The 14565-nt window shown below is 43.5% G+C and overlaps 2 protein-coding genes across 11 annotated transcripts; one reads left to right on the top strand and one right to left on the bottom strand.

Annotated features, from left to right (window-relative positions):
* Nucleotides 1–1988: 1988 nt before the first annotated feature.
* R2D2 (protein) lies at nucleotides 1989–11610 on the top strand. Of its 10 annotated transcripts, none has more exons than XM_028321380.1 (8): nucleotides 1989–2335; nucleotides 2836–2917; nucleotides 3889–4062; nucleotides 4601–4861; nucleotides 6139–6273; nucleotides 7496–7669; nucleotides 9196–9322; nucleotides 11291–11609. In XM_028321380.1, the coding sequence occupies exons 2-8, from the start codon at nucleotides 2840–2842 to the stop codon at nucleotides 11557–11559; spliced, it is 1218 nt and encodes a 405-aa protein (XP_028177181.1). In that variant the 5' UTR covers nucleotides 1989–2335; nucleotides 2836–2839; the 3' UTR covers nucleotides 11560–11609. The 10 variants fall into 10 exon arrangements, with proteins under 10 accessions (XP_028177181.1, XP_028177188.1, XP_028177184.1 ...); XM_028321387.1 differs by lacking the exon at nucleotides 4601–4861 and adding an exon at nucleotides 2419–2491 and having other exon boundaries at nucleotides 2833–2917; nucleotides 9196–9304; XM_028321383.1 differs by having other exon boundaries at nucleotides 2833–2917; nucleotides 9196–9304; nucleotides 11291–11608.
* Nucleotides 11611–12278: 668 nt separating this feature from the next.
* mre11 (double strand break repair nuclease mre11) lies at nucleotides 12279–14484 on the bottom strand. The gene has a single exon (XM_028321391.1). It carries the CDS (start codon nucleotides 14272–14274, stop codon nucleotides 12421–12423), a length of 1854 nt encoding a protein of 617 aa, XP_028177192.1. The 5' UTR covers nucleotides 14275–14484; the 3' UTR covers nucleotides 12279–12420.
* Between the last annotated feature and the right edge of the window lie 81 nt (nucleotides 14485–14565).

Below are 14565 nucleotides of genomic sequence, written 5' to 3'. Positions count from 1 at the left end.
ACTCGGCACAAGTCAGGTAGTTATCGACGTCACATAAAAATGTTGCCAGAATGAGTAGGCTGACCAAACATTATCTATCTCTTTTTTCATACGTCACCATGGGTAAGTTAGAAAGAGATAAACAGTGTTTGTCATTAACCCATTATAGACTGAGTTTTCTTAAAGTGTCAGATTTTTGTTTTTTTGAAATGTGTTCATAATTATGGTCTACATAATGCTATACAAGCATTAAAAAAATTATTCGACCTCTAATCTGGAAAAAAAATGCTGGTACCATATGGNTTTTGTATGGAAATAAACGCGCGCTGCTACTCCTGTTATTTCTGCTCTCTGATTACTGCTCGATGGAGTAAAGCACGAAGTGAAACACGTAGTTGTAGTAGTGGGTGTGGTGAATTGAGGTGCCCTTAAGAATATTTATGAACAACTGGAAATAATGGGCATGTATTTAAATGATCTTTTTAAATTAGCAAAAACGGCAAATAAAAAAATCTAAATGGTCATCTATTTTAATGATTGATCCTCTTTCTTTGAGACATAAAATAAATGAAATCGATCGATATTTTAATATCTTTTGAACTACGCAAAAAATTATTGAGATGTAAAAATTATATCTGATCGTTACTTGTTGGTCCTCAAAAATAAAAGAAATGAGCACCAAATATTCAATATTGTGATACTTTTTTAAATAATTCGATTTGTATAAATTATTTTTTGTCTATACCAAATAATCTTCAAAATAATTATGTTATGGTACTTATTTTTATTAAGTTGTAGTCAAAGGATGGAAATTATTTAAAGGCACTTGATGTTCAAAGATTTATTTTTTATTAAAAAAGCATACTTAACACGTTCACACTGCGTTATCGGGTCGAATTGACCTTAGGTGCTGGATGCCTTAGTGCGGGATGGATATATTCGGTCTTTTCAGTAGTACGAAAGATAAATATTGTTTTGCAATTGTTTCTTCGTCACAGTAAATATTTGAAAAAAAAACTTATCAGGTCCTTGCGACCCGAGATGTCGCACTAAAAGTAAACAAATATCGTTTAGTGCTTTTATCGTGTCTAATCGACCCGTTGACAGATGACTTTATGGTCACTGATCACGGTCGAGATTAGAGATGGGTTTATAGCCAGCTAGTTTGGATAATAACTGATTATTATCTATTAATAGCCATTATTAGCCATCCATTGGCTAGTAACCCTGCTATTAATAGTTTCTTACGTTTTTTCTTCCACCTTTAAAATCAAATCAATATTAAAATCAAATATTACTCAAAGAAACAAAAAAGAACTATAAAACATCAATGTAATTTATATAAACGACATTGTAGTTAAAAAAGAATCTAAATATTATACAATAAAAGGAGAAACTGACTGACTTAGTGACAGATCAACACACAGCCTAAACGGCTAAACGTAGGCACTTGAAATTTGGAAGGGACGTAGCTTAAATACCGTAGAGGTGCACTAAGAAAGGAATTACCAAAATTCCCAAGGGAACGGGAATTAGCGGGAAAATCCTTTTGTATGAAAAATCTAAACCGCTTAAATAAAGTAATTAAAAAGACACGGTAAGCGGCTAGCGGTACCGTACGGTACCAGTAATTTTGACATACAATATTTCCCATTATTATTACCTATCAACGTAATTTTACACCATTTCACAATAAAAGCATTTATGGAGAATACAAGATTGTAACAAAATCAGTATTTCACTATCACACAAAAAAAATATGATCACTTACTTTTATGGCGCGTCAATTTTTAAGAGAAAATTTTGATGCGCTCACTTCAATCATCAATTACACACAACTGATAAGAATAACTGTAAATTTTTTTTCCTATAAGCATAGACCATATCTATTGGCTACGATTTGCATCAATCAGAGCACTGCATCTTTTCACGTGTTAATGTATAGAGCCAAATTAAAACACACAAAAAAGTGGTACCATATGGGACCGCTAGTCTATAATGGGTTAATGTGTCGATTTGATATGTATTTTTGTATACCTACTTATCTCAAAATGTTAGGCGAATTAGGCTACTTCAGGAAAAAAAAAATATTAGGCGATTTAGGCTACTCGGTAGGAAAAATTAGGCGAATTGAGTTAGCTGATATCTGGCAACCCTGCTAGAGTGCGATCATGGCTTAACGATAGTTTATTGAGACCGATTGAGAGTTTACACTATCGACTCGAGTGGTAGCATCCCTAATTGACAATCATAAAATGAATTGGTTGAAGAAGAATCAAAACAAGGGTATTTTTTGTTAAATTGTTGTGTGTTGTTGTAGTCACACGCCTAAACAATACAAGAAGAATATTTTTTTGTAAGTAAATGTTATTTGTTATCATTGTTACTCTCAATTCGATTTGTTATCAGTGAGTATTTCATCATATTTGTAATGCACAGGTCCATGGTAATTGGTACAGGTGGTCAATTACATGGGTTACTTATCGTGAATAAGTTCTGGAAGCCCCGTCATGTAAGATAATGTCGTTATTAGGGAAATATCAACGTATCTTCTTTGCTTTTCATTTTAGTTTTGGTACAGCACATACCTACACAGATAGATCTTAGAGGATTCCTCATCCTTGATATTTATTCTGCTGTAATAAATTATGCCATAAAAGTCAACTCATATTGGTTACATTTCAATAGCAAAAGCAAATTATTATTGTCTCGCTTGTATGGTAACAGGATTATTATTGTAATATTTTTTAAGCAGTTCTAGTGAAAATACAAAAACATAATTCATTTATTCATTGCATCATAGTACATTGGATGTTAAGTCATAAGAATAATAAAAGATGTAAATAATTTCAGCAGCATCATGAAGACGGCCGTGACGGTGCTGCAGGAGATGATGGTGAAGCTGGGCCAGACGCCCGACTACGAGTGCATCGCGCAGGTACCACACTTCATTATAATAATATGCCACTGTGTCCATTCAAAAAATATATCATAAACACTTATTAAGTAATCACTATGGATTCTGATGTCGAATTAACACCAGGTCACCAATCACTATGTTTTTTTTTATCCACAACGAGGAAGCTCTTGGCCTGTATCACACCACCACACAATACTGACATGGGGACAGATATTATAACTTTGTTTATCAGCATGATTTAATTACATTATGCAAAGTATTCTACTGTCCTATCCTAATAATTGCCTTTTAGTAATTTTTATAGATACCTAGATCGTTATGCAAAAATATACCCATATCTGTCAGAGACTTTTTACATTGGGGTTCTGTAAATTGCATATAAATAAGACATTGGGATACTAAAGGGTTTTATGAAATGAGGATACTAAAAATTCCACTTTCTTCATTCAGGTGATAATCTGATATTGATCCATCCAGTGATTCATCCAGAATACCAGATGAACAATGTTGTATAATTCATTTTTTTGTGATGCATTTTAATATTTTTTTTAATACTTGGCAGACCACTGTTCTAACTGAACAGTTCTATATAAATTCTCCATAATTAACTTTAAGCCTTATCTACCCTATGTTACATTATTGTGATGCAATAAGTAAACATCTATCTAAAAATCAATAGGCATCTTAAAATGTAATGTAAGGCTTGATTTCCCTTTAGGCTGACATCGGTGACCGACGTCAGCGGCGCGCACGATTACACACTAGTTCTATGTAATCATCTGCCGCTGACGACGGCGTTGCAGTGCGGTGCTTCATAGAACATTGTGTTTATTCGTACGCTCGACCGATGTACGCGACCGAACGTCAGCGTAGGAGGAAATCAAGCCTAACGGTTAAGCCAGGGGTTCCCAATGTTTTTAATTTGTCACGGCGCCCCTCTTCACGTTGTTCGGGAACCCCGGGCTGAGCCACGCGCGCGCTCGTTGCAGTCGGGCCCGCAGCACCTGGCCACCTTCGAGTACCGCTGCGCTGCGCTGGGCGCCGCCGTCACCGCCGCCGCGCGCTCCAAGAAGGAGGCCAAGCAGGAGGCCGCGCGCCTCATGCTGCGCCGCCTGGCGCTGCTCGGACACCCCGTGCCGCCGCCCTACGCCGCGCACGATCAGGTACTAACATCAGGGAGAACTGTATAAGTGTTGACTTTTGAAAGAATGTGATAACTAAGTCTAAAACTGAAAATTAGGTCCAATTCTGTATGCGCTCATTGAATATCGTAAAATACTGTAACGAAAAAGGAAGAGACAACAGCTGTAATCGCACAGTGGCTTGGTATGTTTTTTGCATTTTTTTACGGAGCTCTTTGGCATATTATTGAATAACGGACTATGCATACAAGTGCCCTAATTCTTCATTCTTGCCATTTTGGAAACGCTGACAGAGACAGTGTATTTAAGGATATCATTACTCACAGCTAATACTTTCTTGATTTTCTTTATCTTACAATTAGATTTTACAATCATTAAATAAGTGGCTTCTAAAAATTAATGCTTTATTATAATGGACAGATATTAAGACATCGTACATAAAAAAATAATGAATTCGGCGTCAAGGGTTACTATATTTTTAACCAACTGTATAATAAATATATAACAAGTATTTCCCAAACATGTGCTGCGTAAAATGTGCAAGTTTCAAATGTTTCAGAGTGATAATGTATCCATAGCGACTGAATTAAACTCGCCGAGCACGTCGGCCCCGCGGGGCCCGGACGAGGGCCCGAGCGGGCGTAAGCGGCCGGCGCCCCACGCGCCCCCGGGCCCCGCGGGGTGCAAGCGGCCAGCGCCCCCGGGCCCCGCGCGCCGAGAAGCGTCTCCCGTGAGTCCACGAGTTACACCTTTACGGGGACTGCCGTCTAGCGCGCTCGTCGACGATGGGATACTGAGCGCGAAACCTTTCCTAGTGCCGGTATGACGTGCTTGAATCGAATGCTGAAAATCTAAGATCCGAGATTTTAAAACGGGAAACTGGACCGATGTCATGGGATGGGATATTTTTCACGAGTTCGAAGTGGACCTAGAGGTCGTAGAATTTGTGACCCGGCCTTGTGCTGCAGATGTAGATCACATATTTCACAAAATACGAGAGAGAATTAACGCGATAATAACGTCGTCCACGAGTATCCAGACCTGGCAGTACGACAGCCAAGTTCAGAATATAAAGATGTATTCGATACCGGTATCTAGGCGGAAAAATTGTGGAAATAATCTTTCGATTGATTTCATTGATGAAACGTTGAATAANTTGAATAATAACAATATACTGAGTGTCAGTGTGAGACACAAAGTAACCAAATGAAAAGGTGATCGCGCGCCGTTAAGCGATTGGGAACAAAATATCGAATACCTATCATATTTAGACTAGGAGTGGAGATATTTTCATGATCAAGGGTTAAACAAATGTGGAAACGATGCGCCACGAAGATTATTTCACCATTCGGAGGGCAGGCGGGCCGCGGGACACGGTGCGAAGCAAACGGGTCATTTTACGAGATGGACGTTCACAGTGTTTATATGTATCGTTATGTCTTTTTAGACCTTCTCACTGGGTACTTAACAATGTCATAAAAAAATCCTACACAGTTATAATATTATAATAGGCACATACGTTATAGAAAAGCTCTATACAGGTGTGGTTTTGTAAAACAACCCCCATCTCAGGGGTGGTAGTATACACGACACTGATTTCAAAAAAATACCTTAAATTTTAATGGAAATATCCATGAAATCAGGTATTATTACGCGGGCGAACTATCGGTCAGTCCCCCCGCTCACACGGGGCGACGGCCGCATGTGCTCGGTGGTGGAGCGGGGCACGCGGGGGTGGTGCGGGCGGTAACAAGCGCCGTCTCGAGGGTTTTAGAAGACGTTTGAACAAGGTTTTTACTAATAAAGTAATAGTTAAATTTTTGACAATGTGAATGTGTTTCTTGCGCTGCTTCTTCTCAGCACTGGCTCATTTATTGTTCTGAAGCAGTGGTAGGGTTAATACTGGGAAGTGTAAAAGTGCTTTTTAAAGCCTATTTACAGAAATAAATGAGTTTTATTTGTATTTCTCTTGCAATTACTTTCATGTGTACTACCACCCCTAAGAAGGGCGTCGTTTTACAAAACCACACCCTGTGGGTACGTTTAACATAAGTTTATCGAGTAAATGGTATTCACGTGCGGTGTCGCGCGTTGCAGACGGACGCGGAGGAGGGCGCGGCGGCGAGCGCGCGCGGCGCAGGCGAGGCGGGCGGCGGCGGCGCGCGCTCCTACGTGGCGCTGCTCAAGGAGCTGTGCGAGGAGTACCGCCTGCCCGGCGCCGAGTACGAGCTGGTCAGTACTAGCAGGCCTGTTCATCTCCGCGAGTTTACATCGAAAACAAAACACGCACGATGGCCCACCTACAGGACTACTACTACTATTCGACAAGGCCTCGCATACGAGCGAGCATTGACGCACGCGTATTCTTGTGTATGATGGAAGAAAATAAAGTCAGCCCTATAGCTTCGGCGCAGTACCGATCACTGACGTTTGTCAACAAAATGGTGCTTGACTCTTGAGACAGGCTAAATTACACCATATTGTTAATGACATTGAGCACACATTTTTTCAAATACCTTCGCGAAGTAAAATTCTGTACGTAGTACTTATTATTATTCTGTGGTATTAGCCATGAATATTATTGCTATTTTTCATTCTATGAAATTATGATTTTTATTCATATGATTTCACGTGTGAAATTTCACAGGCAATGATTTTTATTCAGTGTTATAATGTAGCTCTTTCATTTAATATGCTACTTTTAATGAAGTATGAATTTTATTATGATGAACGATTGCTAATTAGCTACCTGTATGAAATGTGGCATAATATCCGTTTGATTTTATGTCGCACAACAGAAAACAAACAGTTTCACAGCACAGTATGTATGCAACAATCAATAACCGCGCGACCTATGAAAAATCTTTCATTTCGTTGTAAACAAACAACAAGCACGTTGCAACTTGCTATCTAATGAAATCATATGAATCGTGACAATCTAAACCTTACACCTTTTAGTTTAAAGTTCATATTTAAAATGCTCTGTCATCACATCTCTCGTCCTTTTATAACACGCACATGAACAAATCATTCCTTCTTACTCGCTCGGTCGTTTGGCACAGCTGCGTTCACGGACTTCGCTCGAATGAATGAATGAAATTCATACGATTCGTGATTTTGTCGACTGTGAAATTATAGCAGTCTATGTGAAGTAAAATAGCAGGAGTGTACGGGACATCTTAAATGATAGAATGCTTGATTGAGAGATAGAGAGTTTATTGATGATAACTTATAACTACTGATATTGATAATAATATAATGAGTAGACGTCCGCCGTGTGTCGGTGTAAAACGTGAACTGGTGTAAAAATGCAAATGATCGACGGCGCGCATTAGTTGACCTAATTAATTTATGCTATACAAACAAAAATGCACGGTTGCACCGTACAAGGAGTGATCAATGAAATTAATTTCATATGATTTTTCACAAATGACGTCGTTCGTCGGTGTTGCAGGTGGGCGACACGGGCCCGCCGCACCTGCGCCACTTCACGGTGGCGGCGCGCGTGGGCCAGTTCTCGCGCAGCGCCACGGCCACCACCAAGAAGGCCGCGCGCCAGATCGCCGCCGACCAGCTCTACTCTTACCTGCGCGAGAACCTGGCGCGCCTCACCAAGGACTTCGTGGAGGTGGGTTATGGATGTCCGTAACCGTAACCGAAACTTTCGGATATCCGAAACCGTAACCGTAATCGATTAAAAGTTTCGGATATTTTCGGATGTAGGCAGTTTAAATTGTTTTTTGTACAGCATTATATTATGTAAAGGCATAACAGCCTGATTTACCTTAATAATGCCATCTAAAGCCTGGTCCGTGAGCACGTAGAATTTTGTTCAATGAACCCAAGCTACTAGAGATGGGCCGACTAGTCGGGAAAGCCGACTATTCGGCATCATTTGTAGTCGGCCGACTAGTGACGACTATTCGGCAAAATATGCCGATTATAATCGGCGCATCGGCGCATTACAAAACTAAATATGTGAATGAAATAAAACTCATAATCACCAAGATGATTGGTCTACCAAGGGCGTTTATCTCAACTACTTTTGACAGCAAAAATCAGTCTAAAGTGGTTTCACGTAATTAAAAAGTTTGGCAATCAGTCTGAATTCATATAAAGTTAAGATTAGTTAAAAATACCAGGAAATCCCCACGCCCTCGTGGTCCACACCATGAGGGTGAAGAGGAATCAGTGGGCCTAGGATGCGCGCCGCGATAAGCGTTTATCACGCCATTTTATTTTCCCATACATTTTGACGTCGATAAGAATATCACGGCGCGCATCCTAGCCCAGCAGGAAGCGATTATATTATTATTGTCACCTCCCCTGACCCCTCCGCAGTCGAAAATTATGACATCTACCGTAGGTACTATTAAGTGATTGTTATGTTGCTTTTAATTTTTTCTCATAATAAAGAAATCTTATTTCTCAAGAAGTTATTGTATATCTCTTATAAATCTAGATATTCTTATTTCTTTGAAAATCTAGATATTATTCTTCGAACAAGTAGGTATTAGAATGATCGGCATTGCCGATTAGTCGGCCGACTAGTCGGCAATTTGGAAACCGATTAGTCGGCTAGTCGGTTATTCGACAAAGACCATAGTCGGCCCATCACTACAAGCTACCCATCTTATCGCTCGCGCGTAATTATATTGCTGTCGCGACTGTGCGACGGGCGCCCGCAGTGAGTGTGCGAGCTTTAGTACCTATACATTTTTATTCTTTTATTACTTTTTATTCCATGTAAAGTGTGCCATTAATGAACCGTGTTGGACAACTATTGAAAATTGCATTTTAAAGCACAGATATCCGTAACCGTAACCGAAACTTGCGGATATCCGAAATAAAAAATATCCGTATCCATAACCGAAACTAAAGCCCGGTCCGTGTGCACGTAGAATTTTGTCCAATGACTCCTAGCTACCCATCCTTATCGCTCGCGCGTAATTATGTTGCTATCGCGCTTGCACACTCACTGCGGGTGCCAGTCGCACAGTCGCGACAGCAATATAATTACGCCCGAGTGATAAGGATGGGTAGCTAGGGGTCATTGGACAAAATTCTACATGCTCACGGACCAGACTATACATATCCATAACGTCCCTAGTCTGCGCCCCGCTGAGTTCTCGCTAAGCTTGCCGTCCGTTGCAGGAGGACGCGCTGGTGCGCGCGCACGCGAAGGCGATGGAGCGCTTCCAGGAGGCGCGCGACGAGCGGCTGCGGCCGGACCTGGGCCAGCGCGTGGCGGACTACCACCTAGGTTTGACCTGTCGCCTCGGTAGGTGGAGCACCTAACGCGCGCTCCGCTCCGAATACTGGGCGCCGCCCGGCCGCGCCGCGAACCCCCTCCGATCTCTTGTCCTCGACTGGGACGCGACGCCGATCGCCCGGCTTCCGCTGTATGAATGAAATCTGACATGCTTCTTTATCCGTGTGTCGTAGGGTGATCGGAAAAACGGGATCTTTTGTGGTGGTCCCGAAACTTGCTCGACGATTAAAAAGNGATTTAAAAAAAACTCCCTGCTCGATTGCGCGGTTTTTCCGATTTCCTGCGACATATTTGTATGAAAATTTCACGCACACAGTATGCCAGTCTCTATGTTTGCAATAGTGCATACACATGCGATATCTAATGAGATATCAACTCTCGATCATAATGAGCCATGTTTTAGCAAATAGTTATTTGGGCAATGTGATAAAGATTGAGAGGTTTCATCGCATGAGATGAGCCGGGAACTCGGTCGAAGGCCAGATTGATTCCACAATTTGCAACACATTTTAATGAATTTATTATACTGGGCAAAACTTATTACTCGGAACGGAGTAGCGTCGTATTTGTTTGTTGGCTTTAAAATCCAATATTTTTCATTGGCTAGTATTGTTGTTTTATTTTTTACAAACATGTTTTGGTGGTAGCCTTTTTAAGTTTCAAGTGTGCTGAAATTTTTGTTTATTTAATGAAGCATGCTGCGCATTCATTTAAAATTATGGGGATCCATAATACGTATTTATTCCGCCAGGCGGTACATCGTTGCAAAGATCCCCCATAAAAAAAATTATAATTACACACTGTCACATTTTTAACTTAGTTTGCACGGCTTGTGCATCAGTGCATGCACTACGACAAAATAAGGTAACTAGTATCAAAAACAATTGTTGGGTGGGACAACTTGCATAATTTTATTCGGCACTGGCTAAATGTGCAAACCGCACAAAGCCACAGTCTAGCCAAAAACTCCATTTGCATGAATGCATGTTTTATTTTTGTATGACAATCTGAATTTAACGAGCGAAGTTGTAGACCAAAGCTATTTTTTACTATTACAACATCAGTCGTAGAGATGGACGTCACTAAGATGAATATCGTCTAGTTCTTCTAGATATACAGGGTGTTAGGTAAATGGGTATATGAGCCCATGTTAACATGGGCTAGTGTCGGCTCTTATACCCATTTACCTAACACCCTGTAGATCGTGTCATCCACGAAGACGCGACCCATCATTATTCAGCTAATGTTTGAGTGTTATCGGTACCCATTAAATTATTCATGAGTGCACACGCACACTATAATAGTGACGCTCGGATCAAACTCCCCGCNTAGATCAACTAATATAGACCCAATAATTAATATAAAGATAAAATATAATAAAAAACATCATTTATTTTTAAAAGTGCACATACAAAAAACATCAATTAGTTTTTAGAGGATCAAATAATATTGTCCCGAAATAATGTGCATGAGGATCAACTCGTCAACTACCGGACAATAGGCACGCGGCGCGCACGGGTGACTGTTGTCACCGTAACAGTTTTTCTCTTCACTTTATAAAGGTATAAAACGTACTATCTATCACGGATACTGTCACGGCGACAAAAAAAAGTCACCAGTGCGCGCGCGCCTTAAAGACGCCCAAAAGTGACAAAGCCGTCTGTCTGCTACAACTACGGGTTTAATTCGACCGGCTCCACTCGCTCTGTCGCACTTCGACGGTATCATCGTGCCCCACTTCGCCGAGCGGTCGCGGGCGAGCACGACGACGCGATCTAGCTGAGTTTGTTCCGGCGTTTCTTCTCAGCACTTGCCATATGTTTGTCTCGAAGCGCCGGTAGGGCACAAAAGATAAGGAGACATGTAAAGTGCCCCATAAGGGCTACCTTTTCTTTTTTTATTATTTTCTATTGACGTTCATGAGTGCCACTTGTGGTCTAAACTGAATAAATATTTTTGATTTTGATTTTGTTGCAGAGCCCGAGGCGTGGGACGCGGCGCTGCGCGCGCTGGAGGCCGAGCACGACGGCGGGCTGGAGGGCGCGCTGGCGGCGCTGGGGCTGCAGGCGGAGGCCACGACCCTGGAGGCGGCGGGCGCGCCGCTGCACGTGCTGACGCTGGACGCCGCCGCGCCGCCGCTGGCCTTCGCCGGCGCCAGCCCGCAGCGCGCGCGCGCCGCCGCCGCCCGCTACCTGCGCCGCGCGCTCGCCCGCCGCCGCCCGCCCGCCACGCCCGAGCTCGCCTAGCCCGCCTGCGCCGACCGGCCGACTAACGTTAAGAGTATACACACACGGGAACACATCTATTTATCTAAATAAATACTTTGTAATTATTAACATTCCTGACTTTCATTAAAAACGACAGATTGGATATGAAATCCGATCTCTTGGTGGAGCCGCGTGCCGCGCCGTCCTGCTCGACGAAAGAATGGAGAAGTTTCATGATGTTGAAAACGTTTATTTCACTGAATGGGATTAAAATATAGACCAAAACTCAAAAGTTATGCGCAACTTTGGGGCCCTGTAACTTCTTTATTTCTAGAGATATTTTCATAATTCTTTCACAATGATTATTAGGTTTTTACTTATATTTTCAAGTTTTATTAATAGAAAAAAATTGGAAACTTCTCCATTGTGAAAGATTTCATGTCTACAGAGTGGAAACGATAAGTGATCTCACTCGATTATTTCTAAACTATACCTACAAGACATTAAAAAACTGGCTACTTATCCTGAAAGTGCTTCATGAGCTTTATCTATCTTCAAACGGTATCAAATAATAGGTTACAGAATAAAACTAAGCCGAATGTCGATCGATACTCGTCTATTAAACTTTTAATGCCAATTATTATAATTGTAATAAATCATTGTGTACCTTAAACTGTAATGAGGTTATTATTCTGAATAATGCTTTGATTTGCAGGAAATGGCAAAAATTAAGTTTGGTACTATGAATAATAACAAAATTTTGGAATTATAATGACTCTCATTTATTAACAATAAGATAAACCAGCACAAATAAAATCGAGAACATCTCGAGGACCGGCCTAAAGCGCTGACAATAAAAGAGAACCTACATTTACATGTGCGAAATCGAAACGGGAGCTATCAGTCGTCAGAGTCGATCTCGTCGGAGGAGTTGCGTCGGCGCCGCGACTGCGCCAGGCTCTGCAGCCACGAGGCGGACTTCTGCGCGGCCGAGCGGCGCGGCGTGCGGCGCTCCACGGGCTCCGGCGCCGGCTCGGGCTCGCGCGCCGCCCGGCCCCGCCCGCGCCCGCCGCGCGCGCGCCCGCGAGCCCGGCCTCGCCCGCGCCCGCGCGCCGGCGGCTCGTCGTCGCTGGACAGCTGCACCACGTCGCGCTCCAGCACCACCATCGGCTGGCGCACGGGCGGCGGCGCCAGGCGCTGCGCGCGGTCCAGCAGCTCGGCCAGGCGCTCGGCGTCGGCCTCGTCCAGCTCGCGCTTGGCGTCGGCGAGGCGCTCGTCGGCCTCGGCCGGCGTCTCGGCCGTGGACTGCATGAGCGCGGCCACGCAGCGCCGCTTGTGCGCGTCGAACACGCGGCGGAACACGTCCTCGTCGTGCTTGAGCGTGAAGTCGCGCACGGCGTCGGTGAGCGCGCGCACGGACAGCACGGCGGGCCGGCGCGCGGGCGGCAGCGCGCCGAAGTAGGCGTGCAGCAGCGTCTCCACGTCGGCGGCGGCGGCGGCGGCCGAGGCCATCTCCACGGGCTCGTCGTCGGCCGGCGCCTCCTTCCGCTCCCGGATTTTCTTCTCCCTCTTCATTATGAGCACGTCGTTCGGGTTCGCGACGACTCCGGTGAAGTTCTGCCCGAATCTGACTCTGTTGAAATCCTGGCAATCTCTCTCGTAAAAAACGCTCAACCTTACGAGAGGCAGCGAAGGCTGTTTAGGATTTCCGCTGCGTTTGCTTGCGGCTTCTTCGACCGCTTCGTTCACTTTCAGCTTGAGAAATTCTTGTACTTTCTCATTTTCATTAACGCCTTCGTCACCTAGATTCTCCTCGGATAATACTACTGTTTTAAATATGAAAGGCCTAACTGTTTTGAGAGGGATCGGATACAGTATGTAATCTGTCTTATGTATTTGCAACAAAGCGCAATGCTTTGGCAACGCTTCCCCCGCCGCTAGTGATGTGGCTACTGTACTTCCCGGTTGCACGATTGAGAAACCGTCTGATTTGCTCTTCTTCATTTCACAAACTAAACTATCGTGTTCGTGCCCCCATACAACTAGGTCCAAGAAAGACGGCAGTACATCTTCACGTATGTAATTTCCTGGTCCTCGGTCTGCCCTATTCTGATGCAATGCCAATAAATTAAACCAATCATCAGTCTCATCCGGTCTCTCCATTTCAACTTTTTTTTCTGCAAACAATCGCGACAGTCTCTGGTCCTTGAGATGACTGAGACCGTACAGAGCTAATTTAGTTACTCCTTTTTGAAGAAGCACGGGTGTGATACGTACATGGGTGTAATCAGTCCATTTCCCAAAATAGTTGACTAGGCCCGTTATGGACAAAATGTCCAGAGAGCTTATGCTCCCCTGGCCCACGGGATCGTCGTGGTTCCCGTGGATGGAGAGGATGGGGTAGGACACGTTGAGGTTGGGGTCCTCGTAGTTGGCGACGCGCGAGAAGTTCTCGAGCTGGTCGGACAGCAGCTCGACGGCGATGGGCTTGTCGCCGAAGCAGTACTTGCGGATGATCTGCGTGCACTTGAACATGCTGGCGGGCGACGGCTTGGCGTGGTCGAACAGGTCGCCGGCCAGCAGCACCAGGTCCACGTCGTACTCCACGGCGTGCGACAGCACCTCCTCGAACGCGATGAAGCTGTCTTCGCCTCTCACTGGATCGTTTTCTAGGTGACCCAGGTGGATATCGGAAGCTATCAAAACCCTGATGGTGTCTTCCGGAGTCCATTTTGATGCATCGTTTCCGATCATTTTTAGTTTGGTTATTTCAAAACACTGCGCTTTATAAACCACTTATTCTTAGACCCTAGCGAGTTGAATGGTGTTGATGACCATAACTATTTAAACAAAGTACCAAACTAGAACAGCAAATTATTGTAAAGTAACTCCAACCGACTGTATTTATTGTTTTTTCTAAGGTTTTCCGATGCGCGGGACGCGGTTTCTCGACAGCCGGGGACGCCAATCAAAGAAATGTCAATTTTTTTTTTAATTTTGTCTTATCAAGTCAAGCCAACGAATAACTAAATTAGCTTGTTGTAG

Source organism: Ostrinia furnacalis, unplaced genomic scaffold (genome assembly GCF_004193835.3).
Source record: "Ostrinia furnacalis isolate ACB-3 unplaced genomic scaffold, ASM419383v2 OfSCF7525, whole genome shotgun sequence".
NCBI lineage: Eukaryota > Metazoa > Arthropoda > Insecta > Lepidoptera > Crambidae > Ostrinia > Ostrinia furnacalis.
The sequence above is the reverse complement of the archived record's forward strand: the minus strand, read 5'-3'. Positions and strand labels throughout refer to the sequence as shown.

Bases quoted from the DNA above. Each gene is read 5' to 3' on its own strand.
- R2D2 (XM_028321381.1), top strand. From the start codon at position 2,840: ATGAAGACGGCCGTGACGGTGCTGCAGGAGATGATGGTGAAGCTGGGC. The intron at 6,274-7,495 runs GTCAGTACTAGC...TCGGTGTTGCAG, and splicing joins CCGGCGCCGAGTACGAGCTG to GTGGGCGACACGGGCCCGCC. The intron at 7,670-9,195 runs GTGGGTTATGGA...CGTCCGTTGCAG, and splicing joins TCACCAAGGACTTCGTGGAG to GAGGACGCGCTGGTGCGCGC.
- mre11 (XM_028321391.1), bottom strand. From the start codon at position 14,274: ATGATCGGAAACGATGCATCAAAATGGACTCCGGAAGACACCATCAGG.